This window comes from Hirundo rustica, chromosome 10 (assembly GCF_015227805.2).
Source record: "Hirundo rustica isolate bHirRus1 chromosome 10, bHirRus1.pri.v3, whole genome shotgun sequence".
NCBI lineage: Eukaryota > Metazoa > Chordata > Aves > Passeriformes > Hirundinidae > Hirundo > Hirundo rustica.
Window position 1 is genome coordinate 6,296,354 of NC_053459.1, and position 27,464 is coordinate 6,323,817.

Consider the following 27,464-nt stretch of genomic DNA (forward strand, 5'->3'; position numbering starts at 1 on the left):
ATCCTTTTTGGATGAAGGAGACAAAGGACAAGAGGCAGCTGTCCTAAACTGAAACAGCCCAGGTTGCTACTGAGTAGAATGGGTGGGGAGGAATCAGGCACTGGAACCCAGACTGGGAAAGGTGTGCCAGCCTCTGTCCTTGCAGACTTTTAAGATCCAACTGACAAAAGCCCTAACTGGTATGAATTCAGTGCTGAGACTGTTCTGAGTAGGAGGCTGGACTGGAGCCTGAGAGCCCTTTCAAAATGAATTATTGTACGACAGCTTGTACATGCTATGTAATCCAAGAATTTCCATTCTTGGAGATTCCTCAGACTTGTGGCATCTACGGGGCCATGCTCGTGCATTTCATGTGCGGTATGTGGACACTTACAGCAATATTCACCTCGCTCTACTTGGAACTGGCCGGTGGTTTGTTGGTGGTCGGTGTCGGAGGTGGCCTACAGGGGTAACAAATGATCTGCTGCACAGATGGCTGTGCCTGCACACTGGAGAATTGCCTGGGAGGCGATGACATCAGATCTCTGGATTGCGGATGCACTGCAGCTCGGGCACTCGCTGTGTGCGCCGCGTATTCCCCGCACATCCGGACCCACTCCCTTCTTCAGGGGTCTCGATTTGCCTCATCCGTCCCAAAGTGTGCCGTGACAAAAGCCACAGTCCTCTTCACAGGAGGCGGCGGGGAATCGGTGCCGGTGTGTCACGAGGACTGTTTCCCTAACAAATACTTTCTGGCATTTGGAACAAAGAGAGGACAGCTAATCTTGAGAGCTGACACCTCTGCTTGCCTTCCCCATTTCTGAAGCGCCACAAACCTCTCCGCCACGCAGGAAAGGGGGAAAAGCTGATGCATTTTCCCGCTGGTCTCTGCGCACAGACAACAGCGATGAACAACCCGGCCGCGGAGGGCTGGGCTCAGGCAGCGGCCTGCGCCGGGCCCGGTGGTGGCAGCGGCCCTGCCCGGGCGTCCGGGAGCCCTGTGCCCCGCAGCGCCCCGCCACAGCCGGGACACCCGGGCGCGGAGCGGGGCCGGGCTCGGGGCCGGGGCGGGCGCGCAGGCGCAGCGCCGGGACATGGCGGCCGTGCGGGTGCTGCGGCGGGCGGTGGGGCTGTGCCGGGGCCGCGCCGCCTCGGGGGCGCGCCCGGCCCCCGTGCCCCAGCGCATCGAGGAGAAGCGCCGCGCCGCGCTGCTCGGCGGCGGCCAGGCCCGCATCGACGCCCAGCACAAGCGGGTGAGCCCAGCACAGGTGGCCGGCGGGGACAAAGCCCCGTCCCGCTGCCGCCGGGCGCACGCTCGCTGGGGAGGGCAGGCCGTGCGCTGCGGGGCTCCGCTCGGCCCTGGGGACTCGCGGCTTCGCTTGGCACCTGCAGATGCTCCTTTGCGGAAAGCTTTCCTCCAGCAGCGCTAAAAACTGCATCGCCTGTTACTCTGGGTAGAGAGAAGAACAATGGCTTTACTAATTCCTTTACCTCGGAGGGGTCACCGAGGTTGGCTGTACTGTGTTTGAGAGGTAGTGTAGACAAGAAGTTGCAACTTCTGTCTGTCAAGGTCATAGTAACTCAGTTCTAGGTTGCTTAACACTTCTGAACAACAGCGTCATCTTCACGCTGTTGCAAATTTAAGCTGATCTCCGAGATGAGAGCAAAGAGTTAGAAGAGTGGAAATAAGGCAAAGACAGGTGGGAGGGATGACAACAGGTGGGTATTTAGTTTCCTGCCTCTGTCGTTCAGAATGCAGGCAGTGCTGATGGGGGTGACAGAAGGGGTTTCCTCTTTCTGTTCATTGCTTCTTGTTGGGATGCCTTTTCAGTGTGGTGCCCTGGTGGAAACACGGTGGCATCAAGGAGGTGGGAATGGCGATTCCCTTGAAGGCTCCCTCAGTGATCAGTCTGCCTGTCAGCAGTGTCCCTTCCCAGTTACAGTACCTAAAGAGAGTTCAGTCTCGCTGAGCTGCATTCAGGACACTGACACACCAATATACAAGCACTTTGCATGTCTAGGGCCTCGGACAGCTAATGTTTTATATAAGCTAAGACTATGGCTTACCTTAAGCTTTCCTGCATTTGCTGCTTTTCATGAGCTTTTTGGCCTACCAGTCAGATGTTTTGTAGAAGCTGAGCTGTGTTACAATGTCGTGTTGATGCAGGGTCACAGCATCCCCTAAAGGAGACAGCCCAGGTGCCCTGCCCTTTGCAGACAGACGCTCACCATGGTTGGAAATAACAGATTTGTTGCGTAGATTAAGATGTAAAGAACTTTGCAGTCATTTTTCCTACATAACACTGAGCAAGGGGCATGTATATCTGGTCAATTGATTCTGTTCTTGGCCCTTACCCTACTTCTGCCTGTAACAGTGTCCAGCAAGAAGAATAGCAAGGATTTTGTCAGAAGATACCTGCACACTGTCACACTTCTTCTTCCCTCTTATTTACTGCAGTCAAATAATATTTGAGTGTGGTGAATTGAGCCCTGAGCTGTTGGGGAGAGCTGGTCTGGCTGTGGAAGGGTTCTCTGGTTAAGAACAGAAAAAAGGCCTTTGTAGCACCATTTAAATGTGTAGGCAAAAATAGCTTTGATGCATTTATATCCTGTTGAAAAGTCTCTGAGATTGTTTCCTTTCTCCTGTGGTAGTGCTGCTCCGACAGTCAGCTTTCTTTTCAGAGTCTGGCTTGCGTTATGTTTGTTTTTGAGGAGGATAATAACTACACAGGCTATTTCCAGCTTTGGAGACCTGCAGTTGCTTAATCGACCCAGTGTAGCGGATCAAGTGAGGTTTTGCTTGATTAAACAGCGTCTGCTGGGGGTCAGCAAACAGCCAGAACCACCTGATGGCTCTGTTAATTGTTGCTTTCTCTGTTCCAGGGAAAGCTGACAGCAAGGGAACGAATTCTGCTGCTGTTGGACCCTGACAGTTTTGATGAATATGACATGTTTGTGGAACACAGATGTACTGACTTTGGGATGGACTCTAGTAAGAATAAGGTAGTTTTATTTCCTGTAACTTGTTTCAGCATCCTCTGCTGTGCCGCCAGCCCACTGGTTGAAAATGAGTTCTTCTGTTCACATGTGATTTCTACAATTTGTTTTCTTTGTATGTATAATTTTGTTTTGTAAATTTGCTCTAATTGCTCTGTTTCCATTTAACAGCTTACAGAGTTTTCTGTTATCTAAACTTCATAGTAAGGTCACCAGGTTGGTTCATATACCTTCATGGGAATTGTCTTAGATTTGCATTTTAAACAGTAGAGGAGGCTGCAGAGCTTTGTTGGTGCAATTTTGTCAATCAGATCAAATACAAGGAACAAATCAGGGTACATACTTCTGCTTCCCTACAGGTAGGATCAGAGTTGTTGGATGAAACAACTCAGATCCATATTTATGCCTGCCAGACTACAGTCATAAAATCCTTTAGGGCCTTACAATCTGATGTGGTTGTTTGGAAGTCCCAGCATTTGTACTGCTCTGTTAGCCAGTTGCACCCTGCTTGCTAAGGCACTTTCTAGATATGTGGCCATGTATCCTAAACCAACATGGTACAGAGAGTTCCGCACACACAGGAAAAATCCATGGCTCCCCAAAGTCTCTCCCCATTGCATTGATGCCTGATATTGTGCTGCCTGGGAACAGTGTTCTGTGTTGGTTGGGTAGAAGGGACCAGTGAGCTGCTGGGGTGTCAGTGCCTGGTGCTGATGTGTCTGTTCACTGTGAATGTTCCTGTAGCCAAAGGCTGTTTGCTCTGGGTTGTGGTGTAGGGTGAGGAGCTGCTCTGTGTGCCCTGTGCTGCACACACTGACTGCAACTTCTGTTTGTGCAGCTCTTAAACCAGTTCATTGGGTTGTAGGATTGCAGCCCATGGAGGAGAGAGGGGACAGCAGGGCTCCAGCAGGGGCGCTGGGAGCGGCAGAGGGGAAGGATTTGTTTGTTGTGTCAGACAGGAGGCTGATGACACTTGGTGCTGTGAGGGATGTTGTGTTAGGTCTCCTCCCCTCTCAGGGAGTAGCAGAGAAATCTTTTTTTTTCCTCTATTTTTTTTTACTCTGTTCCCCAGCAAACTCAAATAACTGCCTCTCATGGAGTTACTCCATGCTGCATCCCACCCTGTTGATAACAAATTGCTGTTTCTGAAAATAGGAGGAGCAGCAGAGTCCTGAGTGTGACAAGAGGGTTAATTATTTTCCTTGTGCTTCGGAATTCACCCTTCAGTGAGCTGCAGATTGTGTTTACAGAGCACAGTTTCACAACAGATGACCTAACTGTGGCCACTGAGCTGGAGTATTAGTTTTGCATTGAATTTCTCGGTCCCTGGAACTTCCTGAGGGTAGGGTAGGACTTGTGCTCACATCCAGGCCGCTCTATGGGCCCCTGAGGCTTTTGGGAGTCACGTGCATGTGGCAGTGGCTGAAGTGCAGCTGTGTGCTGCTGTTCTGTGTGCCAGGGGCTGAGAGCAGTGCTGTGTGTGCAGCCTGAGAAAAGGCACCAGACATGTGTGACCTTCCTGACAACAGGCCACCTGGGCATAAATGGCCCTTAGAGTGGGCTCTGCACCACACACTCCCCTTTTTTCTTTCCATTTTTTTTTTTTTTTTTTTTTTTTTTTTTTTTTTTTTAATACCAAACAGCAAAAGGCACTTCAGTGCCTGAACTTCCCTTTTTTACTGACAGCCCAGTAAAGTTCCTTTCCTACTGTTGTCTTGAAAGACTTGTATATATTTTCCTTTCTAGAAAGTGATACAATATAGATGAAGCACATGTTAAGACTCACAGGCTCCATTTCCTTGGCCAGTTCTTTCTTCCCTTATTTACAGGGTGCAAAATGGGACAGGTCAAGTTCAAGCATTTGAGGTGACTGTAATTATATTTTTGGACCTGTCCAGGGTTGTTTTTTATCCTGTATCAACACCTCAGAGGTTTGTGCACCATGTCCATTCTTTCAAAAACGTCAGCTAGTCCTGATAAAAGGTACATCCTATCTCTGGAGGCATGATTTGCCTTAACTCCAGTTGTGCCACATTTGAAGGGAAACTGCTGAGTTCACTGATCTTTAATACATAATGAATATGTGATACTACGTCTAGTTTTCCTTTTCAGGGCTGGGGAAAATCTTTGTGGAGCCTCCACTGCAAACATGGAAGATGAGACCTCCCAGGAAATCAGTCTTTATTTTGTCTTAGTAGGAGATTGTGGAAATTTCAGTGGACGTCATTGTTGCTTTGATTTTTCTATCTATTATTTTCAATTAATTTATCTGTTTTTAATGCAGTATCCTGGTGACAGTGTGGTGACTGGCCGTGGACGGATTAATGGGAGACTGGCTTATGTTTTCAGTCAGGTAAAATTGTTTTTAAATAGTGTGAACTTACCCTTTGAAATAAATTCACAATAGTTCAGTGTGGCCATGTAGCAATGTACCTGTGGGAGGAAGCAGGGCTCCCTCAGACAAGAAGAAGCAAAAAAGCTTGTGATAGCGTATAAATAGATAAAATATACTTTTTATTTAAAATATATCTTTATATTAGACGTATTTCAGAGGAAACATCTTAGGTAGAGAGTTATCTTGGTCACTCACTGTGAAAGAAAGGCTTTCTTTCAGCTCATTAGTAAGTGCTGCTCTGTTCTGAGCCACAAAGTAGCCTTTGTTCCATTTGCTGTCATGGCCAAAGCAGCTGTTGCTGTGTTACCTTGCAGTAAGGCCTACACTCTGCCTTTTTTGTCTTGGGTGTGTGCTCCTTCTGAGAGAGACACTGTTACATGGGCCTGAACATGTGGAGAGGAACCAAACACAAACCTTCATTTTAGAATACAAGTAGGACAGTTTTGGTATTAGTAGAATTTAAGAGTGCCCTTTCATGATACACCCCTCCCTTTTTATATTTAAAGACCTTTTCCCTCCTAATTGAGCTGCCTCTTGAGATGCTGAACCTTCTTGGTTCAACTGTTAGTCATAGCAGTGCTCTCTCTGCCCCCACAGTTTCGGGGCTTCTTTGGGGTAAGACTCGGTGGGAGTGCAGCGGAGAAACTCCCCAGGAGCTGGCTCTGGGCTCTGTTTGTGCCAGTAGGTGTCAATGTCCTCTTTTTCTTCTGGATCAGTCCCAGGGCCTGTTAGAGATCCTTCTGCTTTAGCCGTTTGGCTGACATAGTCCCTACAGCACCCGGGAAGAATCAAAACTCTTGGACATAACTCCCGAGTCTAGAGTGGTGATGTGTGCCCAGATTTGTATTTCCTCCTTGTAGAGGAGACTTGTATCGAGCTGGGATGCTCTGCAGGCTGCACTGAGGGAGTCAGTTGTTTTGAAGCAGCATACCAAATGTAGAGTGCTAAGGATTATATTATTTACTGGCAATAATTCACAATATTTTACTGAAATTTTTCTTTCCCTAATCTGAAAATTTGCTTTACCTTCAGGATTTTACTGTATTTGGAGGCAGTTTATCTGGAGCTCATGCCCAGAAGATCTGCAAGGTAATATGGCAGAGGGGAAAAAAATTGTCAGGATCTTTTTTTCAGACTGTTGTGATAATGACTATGGAGAAAATGTCTGGTGACTGACTTTAGTGGGCTCTGGTGTGTGCAATGCCTGAGAGGGGTGCCTCTGGAAACTTGAGTGTGAGTGAGCTTTTCCAGGTAATTTACGTCTTCTACTTTACTGCAAAGGATGAGAGACTTGCCAAATACAAATGTAAATTAACAGCCAATGTCCTCTGGAGAAATGAGGAATGAATTTGGAGAAACTTTTTCCTCTAACAGTGTGCTGTGAAATCGTGTAATATTTAAAAAAAAAAAAAAAAAAAAAGCAAATGTAACAAGTAAGCAGCCTGAAGATAAAGAGTTTTACAACTTGGAGGTCACCTTGACCCTGGGAGTTTCTCTTATCAGACACTTGTGGCTATTTATTCCTGTTTGTCTGCTTGTCTTGCTAGAAGAGTTTTTGAATCCCAGGACTGGGGAGGCAAGAATGCATGAGTGTTGAGTTGTGTGAACTGGGAAATCTTCCTGAATTTTCTTGCCATGGAATCAGAAACAAGATATTTGGTGCACAAAGCCTTTTATGCTGTGGAAATAACTACTCTTTGGCATGGGCTCTTCAGGAGTGTGTGGGTGTAAAACTAGAAAATGTGAAGACTTTGGGCTAACTACTAACAACTATTTGGTTTTACCGGGTTTTGATATTGGGAAGGACTTGAGTTGCCCTTTCACACTGGAGCTTTGTGGTGTCTGTACTGGGGAGGGATGGAATGGCACTGGCATGATGGGATGCTTTCTAGTGGATTTCTTTGATCTCCTCTTCCTAAAGCAGCAGGGTCTGATCACAGAACTGGAAAAAATGTGGGTCCTTCTTGGGTGGTGCTGTTCTTGGTGGGCTCCAAAGCTGGAAGGCTCTGGGGACATGAGTTGCTTTGGGGCTGAGTCTTTGATGTGTGTTTTAGGAAGACTTGGAAGAGCCTTGAGAAAGCAAGTCGATATATAGGTCCCTGGAAAACAGCAGAACGTGTCAGTGAATTCTAGGACTGTACAGAGGAAGTTACCACTGGCTCCTGTTCGGGCTGGAATTTTGGGTCTCCTGAGATACCACTGACTTGAGTGGCACCAAGTGTGGTTTCTGTGTTTCTAGGCAATATAAAATTCAAGGTTGATGCTACAAGCACTTTGAAAGACAGGACTGGAGTTGTGAATCACTTAGCAAGTTAAAGATTGTCTGAAATAATTTTATGACAATGATTGAAAGAGCAGGGAAAAGCATCTTGAAAAGTCAAAACGGGGATTAATGGGGATGTTTTACAAAAATTATTTAGGCGCTAAAGCAGATATTGATGTTAAAACAGATCTTAACATAATTTACCAATGCTGTAGTGTTATGAAAATGGCAAACATTTTACTGGAATTCAGTAATCAGGAATATTTTGTGCAAGGAATGTAAGGAATTCAGTCCTCCTACTTAAGGCTCTGTTGTAGTATTGTGTATGATCTTGAGGCAAGTAACCAAAATAATCAGAGCTGTAGAAAACAGGATATGGGACTGAATTGATGGTGCTTAGCCTAGAAACATGAAGAGGAATATGAAGACTGAAGTGAGATTTGAGGTACTGAAATGTTCATGAAACTAAAGGCCAAGAATTGGTCTCCCTTGCTGTGTATCAAGACAAATGGAATGTTTAAATTTGTGAAGAAAAGATTTAATTTAGTCTTCCCAAAGAAGTTCTGAGAAGGGTAATCAAGCATTAGAATATACAGCTTAGAGAGATTCCACAGCCACCACTGCAACAAACTTTGAAGGGTAGATGAGACGTATCTGAGGGGATGTTTGAGGTGCAATTGAGGCCCCTCATGAATAGGCAGAAATTGTCCCTCTCCTGTGACTGTGTCACTCACACTGCATTTTCCAAAGCCACTGCTGGGTGTGGAGATGCACAGCTGGGGAGATATTTATTTGGGTTTAGCTTAGCTGGGTCAATACTGAGGAGTTTGTGTTCATCACTAGATCATGGATCAAGCTGTCATGGTTGGAGCACCTGTGATTGGGCTGAATGACTCTGGAGGAGCCCGTATCCAGGAGGGAGTGGAGTCCTTGGCAGGCTATGCAGACATATTTTTGGTGAGTAGGCTGCTGGATGGACAGGGAGCTTGGCATCTACAAAGGTGGGCAAAACATGCAAGTGGGTATTTGTAAGTAAATGTTAAATTATTGTTCTGTTTCAGCCAATGGATAAAACTGTGAAACTCAGACCTTGGTTGTTTCTTTGGCTTTGGGCAAATGTACCCATGTCTTAAACAAGGGTGATGCTGAGCTCTGTAAAGCTCTGTGATCCAATGTTTAGTGAGAATGAAAGAACAGGCAATTTGCTTAATTGGAAGAAAACTCCAAGCAACTACTTAACTTCTTGGATTACACCAATTTTCAATTGTCTGTATTGAGATGTAATTTCTCTGAGCATTTATCAGTTTGGGACAGGTGTGTACACCATAGTTCAGTGGGTTTTTTTTGGTTGTGATGCACTATCAGCTTCCCTGTGTCTTTTCTGAAATACAGATATGTTATCAATTGCACACAGCAGTTACTTTCAATAGGGTTTGTAAAAGGTGAAGGATTTCGACTGGAGAAAGAGGGTCTTAAAGTAAATTAAGCACTGTGCACAGAGAGGAAACCTGAAAAGCTCAGATCAGAAGCAGTGAAGTGCCTGTTCTGTCAAGATGTGGTTAGGGGGGAAAATAAAATAGAGTTTTGGGGGAGTGGCCAAAGGTGGCATGCAAGCCAGAGAGGTTTCCATTCAAAGTGTGCAGGTCAGTGTTAACCTTACTGATTGGGGATGTCCACTGTTGATGGCACTGGTGAAAGTTTATGTTCCTGGAGGATTTTTGTGGTTAATGCAAGAATTTTCCCCTAGGCGCGCTGCTGCTTATTTTTTCACAGAAATGACATTCTTTTGTATGCCTGCTAAAATACTTGCATCAAATTGTGTGCACAGAACACTGTCCTTTCAGTAGGAGAGCAGGTGGGATGTCAGGTCAGTCAGATGCTGACAGGTCTTGGGGTGGTGCAGTCTGGGAGGAGCAGTTACAGAAGTCGTGACCCAGTTGAGCAACAAGCAGTGTAAGTGGGTACTTTGACAACACACCATCCATGTTGGATGGCAGCCATTCACCTTTGTGTAAAACTAAAGCCAATGCAGAAACCTGATTTTGAAAGAATCTCTCCCTCAGTTGGTCAGTAAACTTACTTCTGCCTCTGAACACCTGTACCTACCTGTGCACCTACACATTTAAATGTCAGGGCCATCCACTCCTTCCCACTCCAGGCTTGGTTCAGTTTTTGCCCCCGCAGCATCTGTTGGGGTGGCTTGTGTTATCTCCTTTGCAGTCATTACACGGTATAGGGAACCAATGGTACAGGAACAGAAAGGAGAAAAACAAATAACAAACTCACTTTTGTTCAATTTGCATCAAGAGGAGAAGGGAAGCCACACTTCTTTGGTAAAACCAGATATTTTTTCCTATTTCAGAGAAATGTTTTGTGTTCTGGTGTCGTTCCCCAAATCTCCCTCATCATGGGCCCTTGTGCTGGTGGAGCTGTGTATTCTCCTGCCTTAACTGATTTCACATTCATGGTGAAGGTAAGGGTGTGTCCTGAGCTGCTGCCCGTGACACTGATCACACACTAAATGACCACGTGCAGATGGGTATTTTCTGAGATGATCTCCTGCTTTGGATTTTTATTTTGCATGAAAAGTTGAGAGAAACTTTCCCAAATAACTTGTGGGCAATTACATTTTCAGTGGATTTTTAATGCAAGGCAGCCTTTTTAAGAAATTTGTCCCTCTGTTCTTATTTTGGGGGAAGTCTCTAGAGGCTGTGGCTGATCCTTAGGTGTTCTTGCAGCTTGGCTCTGGCATTCACTGTTTCTGCTTTTCCCCTTCCCCCAGGACACATCCTACCTGTTCATCACTGGGCCTGATGTGGTGAAGTCTGTCACCAATGAAGATGTCACCCAGGAGCAGCTCGGGGGTGCAAAGACACACACTACAGTGTCTGGTGAGAGTCGGGGGCTTTACTAAATGTGCTAATTGTGCTCAAAATAAATAAGGGTATTCTGGCTAAACAGCCCGTTGGCCAGTGCAGATGAGTCTAAGGGACAAAGTTCTGCCTAATCACAGGTTCTGACTGCATATGCTCTCCTGCAGCTTCTGTTTAGCAACAGAACACAAAGGAGGAAGAGTAGGAATGTGGGAGACTTCAGGGATTTGGAGGAGAAAGTAGCAAACCCACAAAAGAAGCTAGAAGTGGGAAGACTGTCACGGAGCAGGGCTTAGCAAAGTCAGCCTGGGGTGGGGTTTTTTTTGTTTCTTGTCCAGACATTTGCATGGGTTGAAACATTCTCAACAGTCCCTTGTTTGTTCACTAATGTGATTGAACGATACTTAACTATAAACTATAAACCAAGTGGTAGTGTGAGCTGAAGCACTTCTCCCCATTTTTCCCCTCTGCAAAAACGTCTGTGAGTCATGAATCTTCTCAAAACTCAAATGATTGTGGGATCTCAAATTCTGTGTGAGCTGATGATGAACCAAAACCACACACACAGATGCTGCCCAGATCCAGCCCTTTTATAAAAAGCACTTGTAGTCCAACACTTAGGTGCAGCACAGTAACAGAGTTCCAGGAGGCTGGAGTCCAGCTAGGGCTGTGCCAGCTGATAAACCACTTCACATTATTTTAACTATGAGGTCAGCAATCAGACCTGTTCTGGAGGAAGTGTGATACAGCGCATGTTTTCGAGATATTTTTAACTGGTCAGATTTGGTGGCTTTAAACTCCTCATTGTTAATAGCTCAAGTTTAAAGAGTCTTGCTGTTGCTTGTTTCTATCTTTATTGGTATATATTTGGCAAGGAAAGCTTGCACAAGGATTTCCATACCTGCTTTACTGTGTCTGTGCAGGAGTTGCACACAGAGCCTTTGAGAATGACATCGATGCCCTGCTGAACCTCCGAGAGTTCTTTAATTATTTACCCCTGAGCAACCGGGATCCAGCTCCAGTCTGCGAGTGCCATGATCCCAGGTAAGGGAGCCTGGCTGAGCTGGGAGCTCTCTGAGCACTGCATTTCATGGCTTCTCTGGCTTAAAGATCATGCTGCATTCTGTGAATGTGGGAAGTGTTCCAACACGTGTGTGTTCACTGTTAGGTTTAATTCTGTTTTCTGAAAGGGCTGCTGTGCAGGCTGTGTGCAGAATGTGGGGGAAAGCAGTCTCTGTCCAGGTGTGCTGCCCAGTCCCTTGGAACTGGGGAGGGAGGTAGGAAATAGCACAGTGAGTGGCAGTGGGGAGAACTTGCCCTCTTCTGTCACTGTGTCTGTTAGGTGAGTTCTGCTCGTAAGGGTTAGAGGTGGGCAGGCAACAAGGAGACAGAAAGGTCTGTGTGTTATGTACTTGTCTCAGGCTCATTGTGGAGTTGGCAACATAATACAGAAAGGACTTGAGCCATTTCAAGAGGGGAAAAATGGCATCTGTCTGGACTTTTATCAGGGAATTTTTCCAGGAGCTGAGAGACAGCCAGAGAGACAGCATGGGACACTGAGCAGAGAGCCTTGCTAGGACTGGAAGGCAGAGAATGTCAGTGGGGTAAAAGCATTTTGACCCAAGCTCCAGCTGCACTCAAAATTCAGCCCTTTCCCTAGGGACCCCTCAAGAGGCTGTTGCACTCTCCTGCATGGGAGTGGTGCCCGAATATGTTCCTTTCAGCTCCTCACATGTGTGTGATGTATCTTGGGGCTCTTAATGTGTGAGGATTTTAACATGTGAGTCTGAAAGGTTATTTTCTTCATCCCTCACTGTGCTTTTCAGTGTCTATGTAACAGTTTGTTTGGAGAGGTGCTTTTGGATTGATTTTACAAATCACTGTGCTGGCCTCTGAGATACATGTTTGACTTTCTTAAAAAATAAATTTGCCATTTTCTTTTAGAGAATGGCCAGACAGATCAATTAATTACTAGTCCTAAATTTTTCTGAGGTAGGTGTTGATCTTTAGGAGTTCGTTAAACTGTGCCGGTCTGGTTCTGTTCTTGACTGCTCTGGCCTGATAGTGACAAAACCAAAGCAAATCTCTTGTATTATTTGCTGAGTTGAGGGATTATCTTTGAGGTTATCATGATCTTTATAAACATTCAACAAGTTCTACTGGGACAATTGCTCTCTACTGACTTGATTTGGGTATTTTAATTTCACTATAGAAGCAACGGTCTATTTTTAAAATCAATGTACTTTATAACAGGCAGTTTATTTGTGAGAAGCTGTCAGTTAGGTTGTAGCTTCTAAAATATAAGAGATTTGTCTCCCTTAAGAAAAAAGAACTAATCTTTTACAAGGCATGAAATATAATAAACGCAATTTGTAGTAAGAATTTCAATTTAGTAGCCTTTATGCATGTGAAGGCAGATCTATTTGTTAAATTTGTCTGGTTTTATAGTAGCATCTCCAATAGTTCTCCCATTTATGGTCCTAATGCACAGATTGGTATTATTTCGTCTGGACATACTGACATCTTAATAGATTCCTTTTGCTTAGGATTGATGTGTTTGATCCTTATATCTGCTCCAGTCCCAGTCCATTCCTCTGGAGTAATTGCTTTCTTATTGCATTGTTTTCACACAAAAAAAAAAAAAAAAGCCACAAATGATGTAAATCAAATGCAACCTATTTGTGCTTTCTGGGGCTGTTGGGGGTTGGTTGGTTGGTTTGTTTTTCCCTCTAGTTAGGCAAGTTCTTTTTGGTGTTGAAAAAGCCAGCCTTGGCTGCTGAAGCGTTGGGAGGTGTCTGATGCACTGCATTTGCTGTGTGGCATGGTGGGATTTTACCTCTCTCCATCTCTACAAACTTCTGGAGGAGGTTAGTGCCCACTCCTGGTAAGCAAGGGCAGTTTCACTTCTGCATTGAATGAAAGCCAGTGTCCATCTGGTGAGGGTGTCTCCAGTTGTCACAGGCTTTAGCAATGAGCAGCAGTTCTGTCCCACTGAGTGGCATCTGTAAGAAACACCTCTGAAGCCCAGTGAGTGCAGCAGCAAGCTCCAGATGTCCTGTGTCTGTACAGACGTTTGAAGGAGATTTTCAAACATAGTATCCTGGACAATGTCTTCATTTTGCTGATGGCTGTTTTAATGCTGTTAAAATTTCCTTCAGCGCTGTGAATTTATGGGAGCAATAATTTCATTTTTCCACTTCTCTCCTTTGGGGTAGCACAGATCACAGGGCAGAGCTCGAAGCACATGTGTCTACTTTACAGACAAGAAAGTTTAGAATTGTTTTCATCTTGGGGTTTAGTATGTTAAAACAAGTTTAACTTCTTCAGATTAAGGCTCCATTATATCATTTTATGGAAGTGTTTGTATGCAATATTTGTATTCGTATGGAAAAAGCAGTTGGAGTGTTGCTGTCAGCTTTGTTCTATAAATAGCTGTGTCTCTTCCCTTCCCTGCAAGGGGCTGTGCCTCCCTCATCCCTCATGTGTGTCTGAGGGAGCAGACAGCCATGGGGCTGCACTTTTAACTTTTGTCTGATTTTGTCAAACTGCACATCACTTTCTTCAGTTTTAAGTTGTGTGTCTAGAGCCTTGTGTTGTCTTATTCAAAATGTACTAAATCGTGGCACTGTTAAAATGTTAATTCAGTAAGAACTCCATAGAAACACCATTTGTAACAAACAGAGATCAGTATTTTTCTGGAATAGCACAAATATAGTACTCCCTGAAACCTTCTCAGTGGTGATTCATAGAAATTGACACCCCTGCACTGAATCCTCAGACCCAGTGGGTGCCACTGGTGAGTGGGTCCCTAATGAGGGTAATGTGATCAAAGCTGGGCAACTGATCCTGTCACTGCTGATGGCAGGGCAGGGTCTCTGTTACAGGAGAACTCCACGTGAAAATGTGTCACTGTAAGTGGAGAAACAGGAGAGTCTTTAAACACGGCCAGTGAAGGGAAGACACAGTGTGAATATGTTTTCCCCACTCTCTGCTTGTTTGGGGATAGAGAAATGAGCATGGCAAGGTTTCCTGCAGCTCAGTGTGTTCAAAGCCCCGGGTGGCAGCGTGGGCAGAGCAGGGTGAGTGTGCAGTTCCTGAGATCCTGGTGTGTGACAGGGAGCCTCGGGAGAAGGGCTGTGCCCGGCCAGCTGTAGGGCCCGGGCTCTGCTGACCTGCTGAGCAGTCCTGCCACCAGCCCCCGTGTCCGCAGCAGTCCGGCAGCCTCCCGGCCGTGTACCCACAGCCGTGTGTCCTCCGAGCCGGCAGTGCCCCCTGCAGCCCCGCCGGGCCCTGCTGCTCCGCGCTTCCCAAGCACAGGTGCCTGTGGAAGAGGCGTTTCCTTCAGGAGGAGGATGCTCAGGCTGCCCGGGATGAAGAGAACCGGTTCTTTCCCTCATATTTGAGGAGGTTTCCAGAGTTTCTGAGAGGTGGAAATGTTTACCCAAGTTTTTGGTATTCATTTGGTCTTTAAATGTTGTTGCTCACACTTACTTGCTCTCCACAGTGACCGTCTGGTTCCAGAGCTGGACACCATTGTCCCAAGTGAGTCAACCAAAGCCTATGATATGCTGGATATCATACACTCCGTAAGTCTGACAGTGTCCAGATTAAAGATGCATCTGTTACATTCTGGGTCTTAATAATTGACAGAAACCACTAGACTGGCACTGAAGATATACATACTGTTATTTATTTCAGTCTTTATAAGTGACTATTTCCACCTGCGTAGTAGCTGTGAATGGGCAACAAAAACTGCAGGGGAAAAAAGATTTTAGCAGAATCCCAAGATTTGTTTCCAGGATATACCTTATGCTGTATACAAAACTCTACAGATGAAAGATGCTGCAATTCAGTTCTTTCTGCGGTCAGAACCCCCCACGAGTTCTGTTGCTTGGCCCCTACCTGCACCATGACGCTTCTCTCTTGGATTCCAGCACTTCTTTATAAAAGTAATAAAGTATCCAGAATGCAGAGATTTTTACCCTTCCCTATTTACGGTAAAAGACAGTTATGTGCGTGCACAGTACAAGAAAATATATGTTTATTTTTTTGAAATTACAAAGTTTGCAACTGCCAGCATTTAGACTCATTTTAGTGGAGAAAGCAAGCTCAGGGTATTTTTAATCCTTGAATTCTTCCACTGTGAATTTCAGCACTATGTGTAATGAAATTTAAAAGGTGGCATGTAATAAAAATCATTAGGTGAATTAGGAGAAAACGGCCAAGCCCTCCCACAGATTTTGGAACATATTAAGGAAAGAAATAACAGCACTTCTATAGTGCTTGCATTTTGCACAACTTGTTTAAGACTGAGGCTAATGGAATGACTGGCACACTGCAGCGTGTATGGGAACAGCTGCCATAAACAGATGGAACCCAGGAATCCTGCTGGAAGGCCAGGCAGCCATGTGTAGGTGTCGCTACTGCTCCATGGATAATTCTGATCTCCTGGAACCGAGTTGTGATCGTGCCTCGTGCACAGGGCTGTCCCTAGGCAGGGCACGCTGAGCTCCAGGCCGAGGGAAGTGCAGCCACACGGGTGTGTGGTTCCGTGTGGATGCTGGCTGGGCACTGCATTCCCTGCACTGACCCTGGGGCAGCAGAGAGAGAGCTCCGAGCTTGCCAAGAGAGTCTACATCAAACGTGTCACGGAGAGCTTCTGAGCTCCAGGAAGTATTGTTTTGTCACTGGAAATCGGTCTGTAAGTCTGCTGCTAATCAAGATGTAAGAAATAAGTTCTTAACATGTGATTTGCATTTTGTTCTAAGTCAGGAAGAAAGGCTCCCTTCAGTTATAAAGGTGTTCCCTGGTGGAACGCTTAACTGACAGTTTTGGTAAGTTTTGTAGGACTAGTTAATTCTTGCAATGAAGACTGCAAAGACCAAAAGGTTTCCCTCCCTTTCTTTCCTTCAAAATTCTCCAAGTCCTGAGCTGTTTAAAAAGTTGCAATGCTAAGGTAACTGAGTTTGTGTTTGCCTGCTTATTTATGCACCTCTGCCTGCCTCTCCCCTGTGCAGATTGTGGATGAGAGGGAATTCTTCGAGATCATGCCGACCTACGCCAGGAACATTGTGGTTGGATTTGCCAGGATGAACGGAAGGACCGTTGGGATCGTGGGCAACCAGCCCAAAGTAGCCTCAGGTTGGAGTCCAGTGTGAGACTCTTAACAGTGCCTTGCCTCTGTCTCTTTCTCTGCATGCTGTGTAAGGTCAGAGCTGTTGTGCTGTGTGCTCCTCCACTCATTCTGTGTTTTTCCATGACTTGCTTTGTCTCGAACCTCACTGTAGTGTAGCTGTGAGCTGTGAAATGAACTGCAAACCATTTCTTTAGTGGCTCATCAAGGCGATCTTTCCCCCAGGTAATTAAATCAGTGCTGCATCCAGCCCAAGAGGAGCACACGGGGTGGGTCGTGGGAGGGCAGAGGGGCACCACTCATTTGGCAGCAGCCTGCAAGTAACTGGGTTAATCATAGCATGGAAACTGCACACTTCCTTCCATGGCAGTAAAATCCCTAGAACTTGGCTGTAGGGTGAGGGGACTTTGTTACCTCACTGTAGCTGAACAGTGCAAAGCCTTCAGACACACAAGTGTGGAGCTCTTGACCTCACATGGTTTGGATCTGAAGGTACAACATGGATGTCCAGGGTTTTTGTTTTCTCTCCTTAACTCAGTAATTTCTGAAGTGACCTTCCCCAGTAAGAACTTTCTGGTTTACTCCTTGTTTTTAATTCTTGTATCTTACTTGTTTGGGAAATTCAGATGACCCAGTATGGTGTTTCATTCGTTTCATCGCTACAAAATATGACCATCAAGATACTAGATAGAAGGTTTTAATATAAATTTAATTTTCATTTAGTATTTTAAATTTCAACAGTTCTTTTTAATGTTTCATACAGAGGCTTGATACAATATGTGTTTGGTTTTAATATAGTTGTGCATAATATAATTTTAAAAGGCACTGAAACAGAACAGAAACACTTTGCAGTCTGTCCACCAAAAATGCTGATCTTTCTCAAAATATTATTGGATCGTTTAATGTTTAGGGTTTTTTAATGGAGAACTCTGTAACCTTTCAATATGACTGATGGTGAAAAATACCAATGAAGAGAAAATTACAGAAAAAATATTTTAAATTACATATATATATTAAACTGTTATGTTTTGGGATAGAAAGTCTGCACCCAGGAGTCAGAAAAATGAAATGAGCCTTTGAGTGTAGCTTGTTCTGTGATTTTAGTTCTAAACCAGGAAAGCTTCATGGCAGATAATCTCCACATGATCTACAGATAAGCTTTTCCTTTGTTTTAGGAAGGCAGTACAGCTAAAATAGTGTGATTTTGAGTTGCCTTGAATTGCTGCAGATCCCTGGAGTTGCTAACACCTTTTTCTGTGTTCTTTACCTCAGGGTGCTTAGACATCAATTCTTCTGTGAAAGGAGCCCGCTTTGTTCGGTTCTGCGATGCCTTCAACATCCCCCTGATCACGTTTGTGGATGTCCCTGGGTTTCTGCCAGGTATGCCTTTCCCTGAGAGTTCAGTGTGGTGCATGGTGGTGTTGGTGTTAAAAACCCATTCCTGCAAGCCATTGGTGACAGCCACTGTGGGGCTGGGGGTGCAGGGGGCCACCAGAACAAGGTCTGAGCCACCCCCTACCATGCACTGGAAGCCCCCAAGATGCCTCAGATTACCCTTTCCAGCCTCTCTGGGGGGACAGGGTGAAGCTCTGGGAGGAAAAGCGTGTTTTCATCGGCATTGGTTTGGTTTCACACGGCCCCCTCCATGTCTCTTCGATGCTCCAAGCCACTTCCCAGTGGAAAATGCCTGTGTTTAGAGGTACATCAGTGAGGAAAGGGCTGTGATGAGCCTGCTTTCAGCACAGGCTCTCTGAGCAGGTTATATTAAAATGACCCATTACAAAACAGCTTGAGAGAGGACTATAAATGTTGTACAATCAAAACCTATGTTAATACTGTTGTATAAACCATGGTTTACCTTGAGGCCTCTGCAGTTCTCAAAGCATCAGAATGTGACTATTCAGCATTCCAATGCCTGCTTTAACATGATGGAGTTGGCACTTTTTAACCAGGAGTTCCTCTCCTTTCTCCCCAGTGTAGGCTCAGCCTCCTCTTCTGATACGGATTAGGCAGTCACTTGGTGTAAGTGGACACTCCAGCAATCCAGATTTGAGCAGTTGCTCAGAATCCAAGAACTATTTCCATATAGCTAATTCGAAGTACTGACTTGATGTTGCACAATAGAATGTTGGTTTGAAAGCAGATAAATGGAGCAAAATAAAAATACGAACCTGAAGAGATGAGACCTGAGGTTTGATTATGATCCAAAACCTGTTGTTCTAAGGAATTTGGCAAGATTAGCCCATTAGCATTAGAAATTGCAGATGAAGTAACAAATTCTGAGGGTGGCTTCCTCATTCCACCTCCCTGTTCAGTACAAAAGGAGAAAGCACCTGTCACACTGGCTCACAGCAGTGTACAAAACCTCTCACAGCAGTGACCCAAACACTTGAGTAGCCCCGTTTTCAAAGGTGTGCACAGAGATGACATTTAAAGTGTTCATAACCTGTAACTGGATAAAAATACATATTTAGAACAAGGCTGGGACTGAATCTGTGGCCAGAAAAGAGTTATGTTAATTGGTCATGGGTGGCAGTGTAAATACTTCAAATACTTGAATGATCTTACACTGGAAACATTAAGTGACTGGCTGCTCTGTTCTGGGTGTGGATTAGAAACAGGCTGTGACTGGAAGCGGGGTCTGGGAGTGCTCCCCAGCTCCTGGGCCTGGGCTGGGTGTCCCAGCTGAGCACAGGCTGCCCCTTGGGGATGAACTCCCCTGGCTGTTCTGATTCTTGCTACAGGAAGGGTCTGTGGGCTTGGCAGGTCCCACTGGCTGCAGGGAAGGGCAAGAACCAGAAGTGAAATTCCAGCTGAGAGCAGACATTTGTAAATGGAGGCAGAAATTTTCAGACACTCAACTTACACCTGAGGGAAAACAGTAATGTTAAGCATCAAATACACTACCAAGTAAGTTCTTCAATCTCACAAAAGAATTTTTACTTACATTTTTAAAAAATCCATAGAAAACCCTCTTAGAGTATTTTGGGATCATCTCATGTGCTAAAAGCTCAGGTCAGAAGGTAAATAAACTAGAAAATTAATTGTGGAGTTATATCCAGTGGACTGAAATTCACAGTCCTAAAAATAAATTACAGGGGATTGCTGATTCCAAGTCCAATCAGGTGAGCTTGTTTTTGGGACAGAAGGGTGTTGAGCATCCTGTCACATGGATGATTTGCATTCCTGTTTGCTGCCTATGATCATTCTCCAGAAGCACCTGCTGTGGAATTCATGCTCTGTCTTTTAAGGTCCATCATCCTGGGCTGCCTTGAAGGACAGCTAGGGTAGGTCCTCAGTATGGCAGAGGAGCCAAGCTGCTTTCTGTGTGTTCTAGAAGAGACGGGGCTTGGAAGATGAGGTTTCTGGAGAAGTGACTCTAGGCTGTTTCCTACTGCTGGTCACATCTGGAGTCTGAAAAATGCTCTAACTGTAGTTTATTCCTAGGAGGGTCCTATCTGCTGAGCTTTTTTTCTGTGACCTTCCATACAAACAGCTGCCACTCTGAATTTTGAGTTGCTCAGTATCTTGCAGAGAACAGTGCCTGGCATGATCTTCTCCAGGGTGCTAACATGGCTGTGGTGGTGGTCAGGTTTGCTGCCGGTGACGGACAGTGGGGTTGTGTGAATTCCCTGGAGTGAGGCAATTCCTTGTCCTTTGCAGGCACGGCTCAGGAGTACGGTGGGATTATACGTCATGGTGCCAAGCTGCTGTTTGCCTTCGCAGAGGCAACTGTGCCTAAGATCACTGTCATCACCAGAAAGGTAAGCTGGCAATTCCATGGAGTTCCTCTTTCCACTAGTGGCAATTTTAGTTAAACCAAGCTTTGTCTGCCTGTCCCAGTGGTGCTTTCTATCACTGTCGCATCCCTTTTTGCCCATTTGGTTCACTTCCTTGTATAACATTACAAGAGGCCACTTCTATTCCCAGACCACTACCTCAGTTCCTTCCTTCCTTTTGTCTCTGCAGCCCTCTGTAACTTGCAGTTTCTGCTCCCTGCTTTCTCTGTGGAGTGCCTTCACTCAAGTACTTGTCCCATGTCACCCAGCCTGTCTCACTGAGGACATGCCACCTGTTTGCAGCAATTCTGCTTTCTCCCATCTTGCCTCCTGAGCCTCCCTCTGCAAACCCAGCACTGGCTGCATCTGTCTTCTGCTGTCTACAGGCTGAACACTCACGTGGCTTCTTTTCCTCCCCAGACTTCCGCTGCGCTCTACCTCATCTTCCTTTGTCCGTAAGGTACCTGACACCCTACAGCCATAAGCTCTGGGGCTGGCACCTTACAGCCTTAGCTTCCTCCTTGCTGCTCTGCCCCTCCTGCACATTTTTCTGATATGCTTTTGGCTTATCATGGCAAAAATCAAAAAGAACTTCCCATTCCTTTGTCTTCTCTGATTGTTCCGAGTATTTCCATGCAGACCTTGTCAATCCTGCAGCCTTGCTGCAGAGTTCAGTACTGCCCTGACAGGGACTGCACTGCAGTTTGCTCTGCAGCCTTGCAGTATCTGTTCATCACTGCTGTCTGGAGCATTTCCAGTTCCAGAGCAGAGCACTGCAGAGCCTGAGTGCTGCATGCCCTGGCCAGGAAATTCCAGAAGCGCACTCTGGTCAGTTGGTGTGCATGTGCAAGGTGCAGGTCGAGGCCTGCTGGTCTGGATCCCCACTGACCTGTCCCTGCCTGCCTTGCAGAATGGGCTTGGTTACCACCAGCAGCGCCCTTCCTTGCTCTCTTGGGGCTCTAGTTGAAGCGGTGTCTATTCCTAGGAGATCGCTGCCACAAAGTGGAGATGCTCATGCTCTCCTTCAGGTAAAATCCAGCCCCAGGTGCTTGTCTCTGGACTGGGAAGAGCTGCAGGAGCAACGCAGGCTGTAGCTCCTGGAGTGGATAACCTGGTTTGTGTTACAGGCCTATGGGGGTGCCTACGATGTGATGAGCTCCAAGCACTTACGAGGGGACGCAAATTACGCCTGGCCCACGGCCGAGGTGGCCGTGATGGGAGCCAAGGTGAGGCCAGGCCCTTGTCCCTGTGGTGCAGCTGTGCCCTGCCAGCAGCACCAGTGCTGTGCCAGCACCGTGGGCTGTCCTGGGGCTGCAGGCACGGGGGTGCTCCCGTGCCCTCACCTGGAGGACACGGCTGTGAGGTGGGCAGAAGGACTGTCACTGACCCGAGCCCTTCTGCTCCCAGGGGGCTGTGCAGATCATCTTCAGAGGAAAGGAGGCGGATGCGGAGGAGGAGTATGTGGATAAGTTTGCAAACCCCTTCCCTGCTGCCATGAGAGGTATGGTTGTCTCCCACGCTATGTCCCATTTGGTTTGCCATTGCATGGAGATAAAGTTGTGCTATTGAGGGTAAACCCTTTGCTAACCAGTAAGTTATTTAGGTAAGATACTTGTATCTGAGTTAGAAAGGTGATGCCCAACCACAACATCTGGACACAAGACACATCTTCAGCTGCAAAGAGCCTGGTAAAAAGTGGGGGCTGCTCTGTAAAGTGCATCTTCAATTGTGTAGGTAGTAGAAAGTGTCTCAAAATTCAGCCTTCTCCTTTATAGCACGGGTGCTTTGACAGACTGTTATACAGCCCTAGATGCAAAGCAGTGGCCTGAGGAAAGAGTAGGACCCAATTGAGCTATGTTCTCCAGAACTCTCAGGAGCAGGTTTTTCCACTGTTTTTACTTCCACATTTGGAGCAGTAACTGTGCTCTAAGAGGCAAGCTATATTCAAAATTTAAAAATTGACTCAGGAATGTTTCCTTCTTAGGCTATTTTAAAGTTAGTTAATTTATAACTTGTGAACTTATTTATTCCAACCATTGTTTTGATTTTGCTAGCTTATGGGTTTGCCTAGATACAGGAGGCTGAGAGGCAAACCCTTCATGGTTGGTCAGGTTGAGGATTTTCATGTTTTATTCTGTTTCAGGGTTTGTTGATGACATCATCCAGCCTTCGACCACCCGCACACGCATCTGCCATGACCTTGACGTGCTGGCCAGCAAATCCCAGTCCAGCCCTTGGAAGAAACATGCCAACATCCCACTGTGAGGGTGAGCAGGGGCTGCCCATGCTGGGAGACATCCTGAACATGAGTTCTGGTTAACTCTCTGGTTAATGGAGGTCTGTTTGGCAATAGAAACAGTTATTTTCATTTTGATTTTGCCAATAATAATTAATAAATCATAGTATATATTTAATTTGGGGCTCTGACCAGCTCACCTCTCTAAACCCTTTCTTGGTGGTTAATACTCAACACACCTGCCCTCCTGCTGCAGGTGAGCAGTTACTAATTGCTCAAGGTCAAACATTCCCTTGGCTCTCTCATTCCATAGGCCCTGGAGGTGGCTCAGGCAGGGCTGAGCCACCTCCCACTGCTGGGAAGTTGGACCCCTGTGGAGTTCAAGGGTATTCCACCAGTCACAGACCTTGGAGTCTCTCTCCACTTTCTGCACCGCTGACTCTGGGAGCAAAATCCTGAGCTTGGATTCCAGTGCCTGGAGCACAGGCCCTGCTGATTCTGGACTCAGTTGTTCTGTTCCTCTGGTAGTGTGGCCGGTGGCAGCTTTTCCCTGCTGGCTGCAGCAACTGGGGTGCAGAGCCCCAGGAGACGTGGGTGGCACAGGGGAGGCACAGCCAGCCCCCTCTTAAGGACAGCAGTCAAAAAGGGTAGTTTTGGTGGGACGTGCAAAGCCTCCTCCCTCAGCAGAAGCTGGAAGAGAGATCTCCAGAGGCCCCTCCCAGCCTCCTTTCTCTGGGATTGTCTGCCAGCCTCACCAGGAACCACTGCAGGAGGTGGTGATCAGTTGCTCTGATCAGCCCTGGGCCTGTGCTCACCTGCTCAGTAGAAGCTGCAACTTCCCTGCAGCCCCAAGGCAGTGAGGAACAGCCACTGGCACAGTTAGTGCTGCTGCACCAGCTGCCAGGGAGGGGCTGTGGTAGCCTGGCTGCCCTGAGTAACTCATTATTGTGAGACAGAGCCTCCCTACCTGCACTGCAGCTGCTGCTGCTCGCTCCCCAGCACCAGCCTGAAGGAGGAGAGACGCAGGATGTCCGTGCCCCAGGTAGCTTCTCTTCCCAGGAAAGTGCAGTGAGTAGAGCTGTGGAGCTTAGAGCCTCTACCTGGGGAGGAAGAAGCAACACCTAAACATCATCTAAAAGCACAAGATCAAAGGGGCACTTCAAGTAGGAGTCCCAGCTCCCCAGGTTTTTGGATGCATGGGAGGCAGCACCTTCAGGTTGCAGACACGCTGGCTGTCCTGGCTGCACCACATTGAGGGGAGCAGCATACCCTCCATGTCTGTGCCTCAGCAGGAAAAGGGAAATGGAAATGTTACTGTGTTGGGTCATGGCCATGGTGGGAGTTCTTAGTTAACTGTGAGCAAACTGTAAGGGTTTATAATGCCCAAGGTTTTTCAGAGGAACAGCTGGTTTAGAGGCAGAAGCTGTGATAGCTGAAGGGATACATATACAGCTTCCTCACCTTCAGCCTGTCCAGAGTCAGGAGACACTGCAAGAGAAACCTAATTGTCATAAAGAGGAAAGTTAGCTTTGTTAGTTGTTTCCTAACCTCAGTATTGCTGCAGACTCCATCCTGTCTCCCATCCCTTGCCAGCACAAGAACTGGGCTTTTAAATCCTCTCCATTTCCAAACAGGCAGTTGCTCTACCAGGACATGTTGGAAACAGGCTCAAAAGCTGCTCTGATCAGGCTTCTGAGAATTTCCTTGCAGTCCAGTCACCTAAAAAAAAGAAGAGGTACAAAAATCAAATCCCTTCAACAATGTGCAGCCCTTAAACTTAGCAGCAAGGCAGGTTACTTAACTGTGTTCCTCAGTGCAGCAGGAGTTGCCATAACTTACAAGCATTTGGAGACAGCTTTCAGGCTCTGTCTTGGGAGTAGTTGAGACCTTGAATCATCCCTGTGCCTCAGCTGCTGCATGTTATTCCTCTTCCTGATTCCTGATTAGTCCTTAGGAAGTGGGCCAGGTAAAGCAGTCAGTTTTCTCTAGCACTACAGAGATGAAATCATTCATGGGTTGGACAAAAATAGCACCTTGCTCCCTGAGACATGGGAGTAACATGGACATTCTGTTTCAGGAATGTGTGAAGCTTCATTTAGCCCAGCTGGTTGGTAGAGCTTTCAAGCCTTTCCCATGGCACTTTCTTCCCAGAGACTCCAGGTCACTTCAGACATATAGAGCAGAAGAGAGAAATTCTTCTCCAACCTTGTGGCAGTTCAAGAAACTGTAAGTTTTAGCAGTGCAGCACTTGCACTTGGTGTGGGACATTCCCAGATTACAGCAATCTCACATTAACCCACCCCTCTGCCCCCCACAACCAAAGCACACAATGGTGGAGGGGAGAAAGAAGCCCAGAGAGGGTTTCCATCCCTCTTGAGGCTGAGTGGGTAAGGGAGTGGGGTGCAGGTCTGGTTGTGAGGCCTGGACTACATGAAAGCTACCTGTCAGTTTTGCCTTTAATAATTCCTTGAATTCCTACTACTAAATGGGATGACAAAATGTGATGGTCCAAACAAGCACTTAAAAGAAAACTATAGTGAAGAGGGTGCTCATCATACTCATGATTTTTGAATAGTTTATTAAATGAAAGGTGAAGCATCAGTTTTAAATTGTACAAAAGGAAAAAAAAAAAAAAACCTCATATTGTAAATGTACAATTTACAGAATTACTAGCAAAACCAATCAAGGAGACACTCATAATACAAAAACCTATTGACTGCAAACTGAACTGGAGACCCATTGCAGGTACCATGATAATAAATGTCTCGTTATACAGTATTCTACAATGTTAAATTAGGAATCAGTTTTCCACACAGAGGACTGTGAAGCACAAGGTTTGTCTGAGACTCTGACTCAAACTGGGCAGCACCTGTTGTGCCACCATGCTCACAGAGTGATCCTGGGACAGGTCCTGCAGCCATTCCTGCCCCCAGGCCGTGGGGGTGCACACAGGGAGGTGACAGGGTTTATAAAATTCCAGCTACTTTGTGGGATCGATACATCCCCAACCCACGCTAAGGAATGGCTGAATTACCTGGTCAAACATTTTTGGCAACCGTGTCTGAGAAGTGCACGTGTTGTGAGAGCCAAGCTCAGCTGGGTGAGGTGAATTTGGGCTTTTTCTCTGCCACGCTGGGCACTGAGGGGTTGGGCTGGTGTCCAGTAAGCTCGAAACAGAAAAAAGCTCCGTGATTACTCTGCAGTTGCTAAAACTAAAGCACCTCTGAAACTGCTGTGCTCCAAGTGGGTCAGTCTGCCTTGTAGCTCAACTGCTACAGAGTGCAGCAGATGAAGGTTTTGGGGCCAATTGTTGGAGATCTGGAGCTGTGGAGGGCCAGCACTGCTGCTCCAGGCCAGGCTGGGTAAAGGAGCAGCTACTACATCGAGTCATAAAATTGAAGCATAATGAAATTTCAAATTATTGAAGACATTGAAAAATATCTTAGTACAATGAATTAGCTGAAAATGTTTTGGGGGTTTTTTGGAATTTTTTTTGACTTTTTAGCTTTTTTGAAAAATCTTTTTTTTTTTCCCAAAGAATTACTCTCAATATGCACAGTTAACACTGAAAATGTAGCTGTATTCCATTGTAAGCTTAAGAACTTCACCATCTAAGCACAAATTTCTATGCAGCACATACAGTACTTCTAACTGGCAAAATTAATTTACAAAAATAGCAGAAAAGGGTATTTACGGCATGGAAAGTAGACTCTGTTTTATGGTACAGTTAAAATTACTTTTAGTATGCTAAAGTGATCCTTTCCCCCACCCTTGAACTGTTTTTTTTTAATAGGAAAGTTGCTGTTTATGTACCTTGTGTTGGCAGGCTTGAAGTAGGTAGTAAAAACAGCAAAGTGATTACTTGAGAACCGTTTGTGTGTTTTACTGAGAATACTTTATTTGCTGGTATAAGTTGCTAAAAATGCACAGAGCAAGTACCAATAGAAAATTTACTGTTTTTGTGTCCCCATGTGCTATATAAAATGAATGTTACACAGCATCTGTTGGAAAAGTGGCTTCATGGACATCTCTTACTTTATGTCCCATTATAAATAAAAATAAATCTTCTCAAGAGTATAAAATCTGGGTTTATCATATCAGAATCTGAAATTTTTTGGCAGAGATGCACGTCATTAGAATTCTAACCTCTTCTCTGAGAGTGTTCTTCTCCATGCCTATGAGAGGACATAAGCGTACCATAATGTTAATCAAATCCAGTGTGTTCCAAAACACTTTTCCGTAGCCAGAACGACCTGCTTACAGCAGCCTTGCTAGTCAGTGGCTGATAGGCATAGGTTTAATAAAAATGGCTAGCTTTGAAAACATAAAAAGGCAAATGTTAAAACTGTTTTAAATTGTACAGCAGAAAAATAAAGTTAAAAAGTTCTGTTTTCACTCAATGTTGTTTTCAGAAAACATATGTAGAACAGTGTTTATTTTGACAGCTGTCTTAACAATTTAAAACTTCCTCCTCATCCAGAAAAAAAAAAAATCCGTATTAGGACAGTCAAGAACAGGGATACAAATGATTTTTTAGGTCAGCCCTTCTGAGGTGACTGGATTGGCCAACATTCCCGTGTGTCATTAAGAAGCTCCTCTTCTCTCCGTCACTACACCAAGGGGTTGACCTCAATCATTTGGTTAAAAATCAAACCGTATCACATCAAAAATGTGGTTTTCATACAAGCTATCACAGTATATAGGCCTCTAGCTCTAAACAATAGAGTTCCAAGTTTGTAAAAGGTCTTCGCCGGACTTCAGAACATGGGCATGCCAAATCCCTGGAAAAGGGGGAAAAGACAGCGGTTA

General features: G+C 45.7%; 2 protein-coding genes across 10 annotated transcripts in view; one reads left to right on the plus strand and one right to left on the minus strand.

Moving 5' to 3' along the window:
- Window positions 1-1,054: 1,054 nt before the first annotated feature.
- On the plus strand, window positions 1,055-27,055 carry PCCB (propionyl-CoA carboxylase subunit beta). 3 transcript variants are annotated; one of them, XM_058421910.1, is made up of 16 exons: window positions 1,055-1,232; window positions 2,863-2,982; window positions 5,261-5,329; window positions 6,404-6,460; window positions 8,478-8,591; window positions 9,997-10,107; window positions 10,417-10,525; window positions 11,431-11,551; window positions 15,012-15,093; window positions 16,525-16,643; window positions 17,908-18,020; window positions 20,304-20,404; window positions 21,547-21,645; window positions 21,827-21,920; window positions 22,563-22,686; window positions 22,969-27,055. In XM_058421910.1, exons 1-15 carry the CDS (start codon window positions 1,074-1,076, stop codon window positions 22,682-22,684), a joined length of 1,590 nt encoding a protein of 529 aa, XP_058277893.1. In that variant the 5' UTR covers window positions 1,055-1,073; the 3' UTR covers window positions 22,685-22,686; window positions 22,969-27,055. The 3 variants fall into 3 exon arrangements, with proteins under 3 accessions (XP_058277893.1, XP_058277892.1, XP_058277891.1); XM_058421909.1 differs by having other exon boundaries at window positions 24,733-27,055; XM_058421908.1 differs by lacking the exon at window positions 22,969-27,055 and having other exon boundaries at window positions 22,563-22,833.
- Window positions 25,214-27,464, minus strand: part of STAG1 (STAG1 cohesin complex component) — a 172,735-nt gene continuing 170,484 nt past the window's right edge. For all 7 annotated transcript variants that reach the window (XM_040073903.2, XM_058421907.1, XM_040073908.2 and 4 more), the window contains one exon: window positions 25,214-27,436. In XM_040073903.2, coding sequence (XP_039929837.1) covers window positions 27,413-27,436 — 24 coding nt within the window. In that variant the 3' untranslated portion in view covers window positions 25,214-27,412. The remainder of the gene's footprint in view (window positions 27,437-27,464) is intronic.

Excerpts from the sequence above, each read along its gene's own strand:
- PCCB (XM_058421910.1), top strand. The coding sequence starts at position 1,074 with ATGGCGGCCGTGCGGGTGCTGCGGCGGGCGGTGGGGCTGTGCCGGGGC. Across the intron at positions 10,108-10,416 it reads ATTTCACATTCATGGTGAAG|GACACATCCTACCTGTTCAT; the intron begins GTAAGGGTGTGT and ends CCCTTCCCCCAG. Across the intron at positions 11,552-15,011 it reads TGCGAGTGCCATGATCCCAG|TGACCGTCTGGTTCCAGAGC; the intron begins GTAAGGGAGCCT and ends TGCTCTCCACAG.